The 9981-nt window shown below is 47.4% G+C and overlaps 1 protein-coding gene across 1 annotated transcript in view; it reads left to right on the plus strand.

Annotated features, from left to right (window-relative positions):
- The window catches only part of ogdhl (oxoglutarate dehydrogenase L), a gene marked incomplete at both ends in the record, with an annotated part of 44296 nt that extends 34883 nt beyond the window's left edge, over window positions 1-9413 (plus strand). Inside the window, 7 exons of the mRNA XM_083695891.1 lie at window positions 686-864; window positions 2035-2106; window positions 3637-3762; window positions 5967-6039; window positions 6845-7008; window positions 8129-8283; window positions 9290-9413. Coding sequence (XP_083552017.1) covers window positions 686-864; window positions 2035-2106; window positions 3637-3762; window positions 5967-6039; window positions 6845-7008; window positions 8129-8283; window positions 9290-9413 — 893 coding nt within the window. The remainder of the gene's footprint in view (window positions 1-685; window positions 865-2034; window positions 2107-3636; window positions 3763-5966; window positions 6040-6844; window positions 7009-8128; window positions 8284-9289) is intronic.
- Window positions 9414-9981: the final 568 nt, after the last annotated feature.

Below are 9981 nucleotides of genomic sequence, written 5' to 3' on the forward strand. Positions count from 1 at the left end.
AGACTAAGTCACATCATGCTGTCTCTATAGGATGTATAAGACTAAGCCATTTCATGCTGTCTATAGGATGTAGTCTTCTGTGGTATTCTTCCTCTCAGGGAGTTTTTCCTTGCCACCGATTTTTCTCCCGTCTGGGGAGTTATTTTTTCCTGTCTTACTCCTGTGGGGTTCCTCTATGGTTTGGTGTTAGATCATATTGTTTGTATTATCTTTGTTGTTTACATTGCTTAGTATCATTTTCGTTGTGCTATACAAATACATTTGATTGATTGATTGATTGATTGAATGATTGATTGATAGTCTCGGTGCCAGCCTGTTTCTGCTCTAGCTTGTTTGTGCTTTACACTACATACTAGCCTCTGAGCCTGCTTCTGTCTCCTTGTGTGTTTCCGTGTAGGTTTTGAGTTGGGCTTGTGTGTTTTCATGTAGGTTTTGAGTTGGGCTTGTGTGTTTCCGTGTAGGTTTTGAGTTGGGCTTGTGTGTTTCCATGTAGGTTTTGAGTTGGGCTTGTGTGTTTTCATGTAGGTTTTGAGTTGGGCTTGTGTGTTTCCGTGTAGGTTTTGAGTTGGGCTTGTGTGTTTTCATGTAGGTTTTGAGTTGGGCTTGTGTGTTTCCGTGTAGGTTTTGAGTTGGGCTTGTGTGTTTCCGTGTAGGTTTTGAGTTGGGCTTGTGTGTTTTCATGTAGGTTTTGAGTTGGGCTTTGCCATGGCCAGTCCGAACGCCCTGGTTCTGTGGGAGGCCCAGTTTGGGGACTTCCACAACACAGCCCAGTGCATCATAGACCAGTTCATCAGCCCGGGCCAGGCCAAGTGGGTCCGTAACAACGGCATCGTCCTGCTGCTGCCCCACGGCATGGAGGGAATGGTGAGGGGGAACTCATGTAACACACGCACTGCGCATGCACGCACGCACACACACACACACACATACATAGAGAGACACACACACACACACACGCACGCACGCACGCACACACACACATACATAGAGGGACACACACGCACGCACACACACACACATACATAGAGAGACATACACACGCACGCCCGCACACACACACACATACATACATAAAGAGACACACACACACATGCACGCACTCATACATAGACACACACACACACACACACACACACATACATAGAGAGACACACACACATGCACACACACAGACACACACACACACACACACACACACACACACACACACACACACACACATACACACACATACAGACAGACACTTACACATTGTATACAACCTGCAGGGTAATATGTTGTATACACTTCTATATTTAAGTGTATTCATTAAATTAAGGGACTCTCAACACTTAAACATAACCAGGGCAGCAAACCAAGCCACTGTGAACTACTACCAAGAGATTACTAAATGTAACCGAGTTGAGATGGTCAACTCACTCCTCAAATACCCCCCACCACCCGCGCTGTTGAATCGCTAGCTTTTCAATAGCAGAGCTGGTTTACATCGGGTATATCGGCAGGTCAGAGGTCGCAAGTTCGAGACTCGGTTCCAGGATAACAGAACATTCTGAGTGTTCAAATAGAAATGATAATCCCTCCTCCCCCCTCCCTCCTCTCTCCTCCCTCCTCCCCCTTCTCTCCTCCCTCCTCCACACTCCCCCTTCCCTCCACCCTACTCAACACTCCCTCCTTCTCTCCTCCCTCCTCCACACTCCCCCTTCTCTCCTCCCTCTTCCACACTCCCCCCCTTCTCTCCTCCCACCTCCACACTCCCCCCTCTCTCCACCCTCCTCCCCCTTCTCTCCTCCCTCCTCCACACTCCCCCTCTTCTCTCCTCCCACCTCCACACTCCCCCCTTCTCTCCCTACTTCTCCACACTCCCCCCTCTTTCCTCCCTTCTCCCCCCTTCTCTCCTCCCTCCTCCACACTCCCCCCTCCCTCCACCCTACTCGACACTCCCTCCTTCTCTCCTCCCTCCCCCCTCCCCCCCCCCTCCCTCCTCCCTCCTCCCCCTTCCCTCCTCCCCCCTTCTCTCCTCTCTCTAATCACCAGGGTCCGGAACATTCCTCAGCCCGGCCCGAGCGCTTCCTACAGATGAGTAAAGACGACCCTGATTGCTTCCCGGTATGTATCCTGGAACACTGCTATATCTTGTTTAATCTGAATTCATCCAGCCTCATTATTATACAAGAAATAATAAGAGAGAGTAGGTCAACAGTACTATCTTGTTATGTCTTAAACTTTGAGACTGATGATACATCTTACAAACGTATGAGATACACTTATGAACGAATGAGACTGAGGTGGAGAAGTTTGTTTGTAAAGAATGAGAAGTTTACTGAAAGACTCGACATGTTTACATTTGGGAGTCCAGTATCACACCGAATAGGGACTGTATTACCCATAAGGCTTAGCGTTATAACTACAGCTACGGAAACTTGCATAGCCCAAAATACCAATATTCTAATACACAAACAAGTGCTACAAATTATAACAAAAAAAAAAAAACATACAGTATCTTCCACAGTATCTTACTTAAATCCGCTTTTCTTCCCAATGGGCCGTTCTGGCCTGTGAGCACTCCAGTGTGTCCCATGATAGCCCATTAGGTTAGGGCTGAAAGGCTTCTTCATTACGGACTCCAAGGCTGCAGCATCCATCAGTGCTTCAGTCCCCAAGGGAGGGTGAGCCATGTAGCTGGAGGACACTCCTAAGGCATGGAGAGCGCCTCACCACATCAGCCTGCATCAGCAGAAACACTGGGAGACTCATCTCCAAATGGGATATTGATCAAACTATTAGAGAGAGCACATATAGGAGATAAACATTTTTCCACTGTGTGTGTGTGTGTCTGTGTGTGTGTGTGTGTGTGTGTGTGTGTGTGTGTGTTGGGGAGGGCAGTGTGTGTGTGTGTGTGTGTGTGTGTGTGTGTCTGTGCGCGTGTGTGTGTGTCTGTGCGTGTGTGTGTGTGTGTGTGTCTGTGTGTGTGTGTGTGTGTCTGTGCGTGTGTGTGTGTGTGTGTGTGTGTGTGTGTGTGTGTGTGTGTATATACATATACATGCTTGCCCCCATGACATTATAACACACATGTGACAGCCACAGTCATTTGAAGATAAATAAGGCACCAGCGTTCCCTTAAAGAACCTGGCACACTTTGTTTACATTACATTTACATTCATAGCATTTAGCAGACACCTTTATCCAAAGCGAATTACAACAAATACATTTGTTTAAGTAAGTGAATCATCTATCCAACTGTCATCATAAGACTAAGTAATCAATGCTCACACCAGGGGCCATTGGCAGTCACAATGCTAGAAGAACAGGAGAGAAACTTGTACAGGGGGGTAGTGGGGGTGAAGAGGTCTTTAGGGTTAAGCTTAGTGTTAGTACAGGGGGGTAGTGGGGGTGAAGAGGTCTCTAGGGTTGGGGTTAGGGTTAGTGGGGGTGAAGAGGTCTTTAGGAGGGACCGTTAAGATGTAGCCTGAAGAGATGGGTCTTCAATCTATGGCGGATCAATCTACGTTTTGTTTCCAATCTACGTTTTGTTGGACTTGTGACAGGTGCATACTGTCAACAGACCACCTTGACAAAGGAATGCTCTTTATTTACCTGTACTTTATTTACCTGTACTTTATTTGCCTGTACCTGTAGGGATACAGCGGAGACTTTGAGGTCCAGCAGCTTCACGACTGTAACTGGATCGTAGTCAACTGCTCCACTCCTGCCAACTACTGCCACGTGCTGAGAAGACAGATCCTTCTGCTGTTCAGAAAACCCGTAAGGAAGACCTGTCATTTCAAATCAAATGTTAATGGCCATTTACACCACATACAGGATACCATGTAGTGAAATGCTTTAGGGTAAGCGACTCTATCAACAGGGCAACAATCAAACAATGTCAATATCAATTACCTGTGCAGTGTCATAATGATAACAACATGGAAACAGTGGCTAAAGTGCAAAGTGTCACAGATAGCTGTGACTGAGGTAGTGATGGGGGGGGACTGAGGTAGTGATGGGGGGACTGAGGTAATGATGGGGGGACTGAGGTAGTGATGGGGGGGACTGAGGTAGTGATGGGGGGACTGAGGTAGTGATGGGGGGACTGAGGTAGTGATGGGGGGGACTGAGGTAGTGATGGGGGGACTGAGGTAGTGATGGGGGGGATTGAGGTAGTGATGGGGGGACTGAGGTAGTGATGGGGGGGCTGAGGTAGTGATGGGGGGGACTGAGGTAGTGATGGGGGGGACTGAGGTAGTGATGGGGGGACTGAGGTAGTGATGGGGGGACTGAGGTAGTGATGGAGGTAGTGATGGGGGGGGGGACTGAGGTAGTGATGGGGGGACTGAGGTAGTGATGGGGGGGACTGAGGTAGTGATGGGGGGGACTGAGGTAGTGATGGGGGGGGGGGACTGAGGTAGTGATGGGGGGGACTGAGGTAGTGATGGGGGGACTGAGGTAGTGATGGGGGGGGACTGAGGTAGTGATGGGGGGACTGAGGTAGTGATGGGGGGGGGACTGAGGTAGTGATGGGGGGACTGAGGTAGTGATGGGAGGACTGAGGTAGTGATGGGGGGGACTGAGGTAGTGATGGGGGGGACTGAGGTAGTGATGGGGGGGACTGAGGTAGTGATGGGGGGGGGGGACTGAGGTAGTGATGGGGGGACTGAGGTAGTGATGGGGGGGGGGACTGAGGTAGTGATGGGGGGGGACTGAGGTAGTGATGGGGGGACTGAGGTAGTGATGGGGGGGGACTGAGGTAGTGATGGGGGGACTGAGGTAGTGATGGGGGGGGGACTGAGGTAGTGATGGGGGGACTGAGGTAGTGACGGGGGGGACTGAGGTAGTGATGGGGGGGGACTGAGGTAGTGACGGGGGGGACTGAGGTAGTGATGGGGGGGGACTGAGGTAGTGATGGGGGGGGGACTGAGGTAGTGACAGTTCAGGGAGGGGGGGGGTAGAGGTAGTGACGGTGGAGGGGGGGCCTCGGGCCATGTCCTCTTTGTCTCATGGTATAAGCTTGTGCTTGGCGTGTTTTAAACCTGGGTTCGATCCCCACTTGTTACGTGTTCATTCAATCAAATTCCCCATGGTGTTGGAGACAGCAGGCAAACTGCTTTAGCTACCCTAGGATATGCTATACATTCACAAGAAACTATGGTCATTGAAGTTAGAGAAAATCTGGCTAGACTTGCTAAGCCTGACCCTATTACCCTGTAATAGGGTCATACTGTACTGTAGTGGCCTAGGGTGGTCCGGTGGTCTAGTAACATGGCCTACAGTGCACACACATGCCCATGTGAGCATGGGTTTAAATCCACCCCATGCCCTGCTGACATGCCCTCTCCTCCTTACCTTCCTGTCTCTATCCAATACAAATATACGAATGGGCTAGTAAAAAAAAAATATATATATATATACTGTACCATGTAGGTCTCTTCATGGGTTTCATAATATTGAGACGTGGCAGAGATGTTTTGTTTAAAGTTTGCTGGAGTTCTCTTATTGAGATACAGAGCTGTTCCCTTCACACAGTATACCCACACAGTCCTCCCCTCACTCTCTCCTTAACAGTTCTCTGCTACAGTGATTGTCTAACTGATCCCCAGCCGCAGATAAATGCGATGCTTTGTGGAGCATGAGAAAATTGCTTCCTGAGCAAATTAGTGGGAGCCCAATGGGGGATAATATTGTTTGTTTTCTATGAAAGGAGTCTGAAATTATGGGCTCGGATGGTTGAACAGGAGAGGGGTTTATTTATTTGTTAAAGAAAATGTTCGTTTTTCCCCGCAATGTTGCTGTTGTTGTTGTGTGTTATATGATAGCATCAAACTAAGGTAAAAAAAAAGGCCTAAAAGATAGAAAGTTTTAATCTCTGGAGTGTTCTGAAGCATACTATGAAGGCACGGATGACAGAATCAATCTGTTGTTTACAACTTATCATGCTAAATGTTTTATACATGTTTATTTTTTCCTCACAGTTAATTATTTTCACTCCCAAATCTCTGCTGAGGCACCCTGATGCCCGGTCCAGCTTTGATGACCTCGCCACAGGTAAGGATGACCTCATACGGAGCCTGTGGCTAAACAGAATCTGCAGACTTCAAACCAAAATATGGGAAAACATACGGCACTCAATTACATGACTGCTAATTAAAGAATCTTGAATTTACAAGACACACTGATAAACTGTTTTGTCAATTCAATATGGAAACAACAAGTATTGCTAAAATTCAGTCTTGTCTTGCTCAATGATCTGTATACTATCTGATATATGAGACAGACGTCAAGTTGTTGCAAACAGTTGCCCCGCAATTTGACTTGCTCTGACCGAGCCTCGAACTTTAGAAGAAGAAGAAGAAGACTCTTTATTTGGCCATGCAATCAATTCTCATCAATTGTAGGAATTTGACACATGCACAACCCTCCCGAGACAACACACACCGCACCCCCAAGGGAGCTCTGGACTCTGGGCAGCCATATTTGGCGCCGCTAGGGGTTAAGTGCCTTGCTCAAGGGCACAACGGCAGTGGTAGACACCTTAGATATGATGCCAGTAACCTTCCAGTTACCAGCTCACATCCGGCTCCCTCCTAGGGTGGGGATCGAACCAGCAACCTCCCGATTGCTGGCCGGCGTCTCTAACCTCCACTTGTGACCTCTGGCTTGCCAACACATGTGACCGTCTTCTCAAATACCCGATGTTAACAAGACGCTATCGAAAAGCTAGCTATTCGACAGTGCGGGTGGTGGGGGGTATTTGAACTGGAGGTGTGAGTTTACCATCTCAACTGGGTTACATGTACATTCATGCTTTGCTCCTTTCTGAGGATGTGTTGTGTCTATGGATTCCCTGCAGGCACCAGGTTCCGGCGGGTGATCGTGGACGAGGGTCCGGCCAGTGAAAACCCTGGGAAGGTGAAAAGGGTCATCTTCTGCACGGGGAAGGTCTACTATGAACTGGCCAAGGAGAGGAAGCAGCACAGCCTCGAGAGCAAGGTCGCCATAGTCAGGCTAGAACAGGTGATTTTAATTTTTACGTTTTTGACATTCAGCAGATGCTTTTATCCAAAGCGACTTACAACACACAATTTGTCTGAAGTAAGTGAATCCATCTATACATCAGTCATCATAAGCAAAAATCTATGCTAGGACCAGGGGCCACTGGCAGTCTCAATACTAGAAGTTGGAAGGATTAAAAAAAAAAAAAAATATTAACAGTAGAGGAAGTGTACAGAGGAGCAGTGGGGGTGAAGAGGTCTTTAGGAGGGACAGTCAAGATGTAGCCTGAAGAGATCTTCAGTCTACGGCGGAAGATAGGTAGTGACTCTACCATCACATGACATCCTCAATGCACCATACAGACCTACATACAGGTGTATACCATGCTAATTATTACACATACAGTTGATACATTCACTTATATGTCTGTCGTCTCCTTAATAATGAAACGTTGGATTTACCATCACATCACATCCTCAATGCACCGTTTATTTGTTTTTATTGAACAAGGTTAGCCTCATTGAGATAAAATCTCTTTTTCAAGAGAGACCTGTTTCAGCAGCAGCAGGGGGAACAAAGTTTCAGAGAAAACAACTTACATGCACAACGTTGACCAAACTATGGACACACATACAGTACAACAGTTACATATAGAAACACAAACGTCATCACTAAAAACATATAGACCTACAGTACAGATAACTATGTTAACTATTAGACCTACAGTACAGATAACTATGTTAACTATTAGACCTACAGTACAGATAACTATGTTAACTATTAGACCTACAGTACAGATAACTATGTTAACTATTAGACCTACAGTACAGATAACTATGTTAACTATTAGACATACAGTACAGATAACTATGTTAACTATTAGACCTACAGTAGATACATTGACTTATCTGTCTGTCGTCTCCTTAACAATCAAACGTTGGATTTCCATACTCTCACTGCAAGTATATTGAGCCATAATTTAGGCTTGGAGCTTGTCTTTCAGCTTTTGTCCAGGTTTCTGTAGTCTTGGCAAGGCAACTACATTTGCCAGTGTTGTTGAGTACAGAGGCAGTCACACACCCAGACAGATACATTCCTCTCTCCTCAAATTCATTCATTCACTCACTCCTCTCTTCTTCAGATCTCTCCGTTCCCCTTTGACCTGGTCAGGGCGGAGGTGGAGAAGTTCCCCAACGCTGAGCTGATCTGGTGTCAGGAGGAACACAAGAACATGGGTTACTATGACTACGTCCGACCACGGTTCCTCACCGTGGTGGCCAATAAGAAACCCATATGGTAGGTGTTCTTACAGCCAATCAGTGACTCAAATGGTGGTCTGGGTGTAATGGCGATTAGCTTACTGGCTTTACTATAAAGCGTAACAATAATTCAGTCAGGACACTCACGTCTGTTTAACCGTTTATTACATGAAAATGGTAATACATTTAAGCTTGGCGTAATTGGATGGCTCCCTGCCTGGAGTTTAAATGACCACAACAAGTATGCAACATGGCAGGGAGCCCATGACTTAACAACCCCCCTGTAGGTAGGCTACATACAGAGCGACTGAGCGGGTGGAGACTGGGGGGGTTTGTGGAGGCTGGGGGTGATGGGTGGAGACTGGGGGGGGGGGGGTTTGTGGAGGCTGGGGGTGATGGGTGGAGACTGGGGGGGGTTTGTGGAGGCTGGGGGTGGTGTGTGGAGACTAAGGGGGGTTTGTGGAGGCTGCGGGTGGAGGCTGGGATGACCACACAAAACATACTCTCCTAGCCTGTGTAACCATGTCACAACTGTTGAACGCTATGGAGGAGTATAAACTTGGCTGCTTTTAAGCCTGGTCTTTTAAGCCTGGTCTTTTAAGCCTGGTCTTTTAAGCCTGACTGGGGGGGTGGGTGCAACAAATTACCACATTCCAACGATTGATTTGATTCAATTGCATGGCTAATAAAACATAGTTTGTTTGTTTGAACATGTGATGGTGTTTTGCATACGTGTGAACCAGCTGTCCTGTACCTGACAGACAGCTGCACCATTTGACTTAGATCACCCATGAAACAGAGGTCCAGTCGTTGTAAACAGTCGCCACGCAATTCAACTTCCTCCGACCGAGCCTCGAGCTTGCGACCTCTGACCTGCCAACACACGTGACCGTCTCCTCTAATACCCGATGTAAACCAGCTATGCTATCGAAAAGCTAGCGCGGGTGGTGGGGGTATTTGAACTTGAGGAGTGAGTTTACCATCTCAACTCGGTTACACCCGTCTGAACTAACGCTATGCTCCTTCTGTGTTATATGCTCCAGGTATGTGGGTCGCGACCCAGCTGCAGCTCCTGCTACTGGGAATAAGTTCACACACTTGAATGAGCTGAAGAGGTTCATGGACACAGCCTTCAACCTGAGCTCTTTTCAGGGGAGGAACTTCTGAAGAAGAACACACACAAACACCGGCTAGATAACGGCTAGAGCTGTGGTCGCCAACCATGGTCATGGACCAGGACCTCCCTGAAGGAGTGCAGGATTTCAGCTTCTCAGTCCAACTCTAAAATAACTGTTCAACTACTGATCAACATCTTGAGCAGTTGAGTAAAGCATGTCAGTGCAGAGCTGAAAAAAAATCCGACACACCTTGTAGCTCCTCGCGCCCATGGTTGGTATGGCGACCACTGCTCTAGCCTAAGTGTGTACCGTAGCAATATGCTCCGCTTTTGCAACTACCTGTTATAGTTTAGATTTATGTCGTTTTAGCGGTTAGCCACTCTAGCTACCTGACATCATTTTAGCCACTGAAGAACCTTCAGCACAGTCTGGAATCCTGACAATCTGAAACATTTTAGCTAGTGAATGTCCAGATACCTCAGGTGCCTATACGGCTAACATTGATTAGTGACGTTAGAATGTATTTCTGCTAGTTTCGCTTGGACTAGAATTCTGTGTCACAGGACACACGCAACAACCCAACAAAGTGATTATAATGAATGTGATTTACTGTATAT

The sequence above is a fragment of the Argentina silus genome (genome assembly GCF_951799395.1).
Source record: "Argentina silus genome assembly, chromosome: X".
Lineage (NCBI taxonomy): Eukaryota > Metazoa > Chordata > Actinopteri > Argentiniformes > Argentinidae > Argentina > Argentina silus.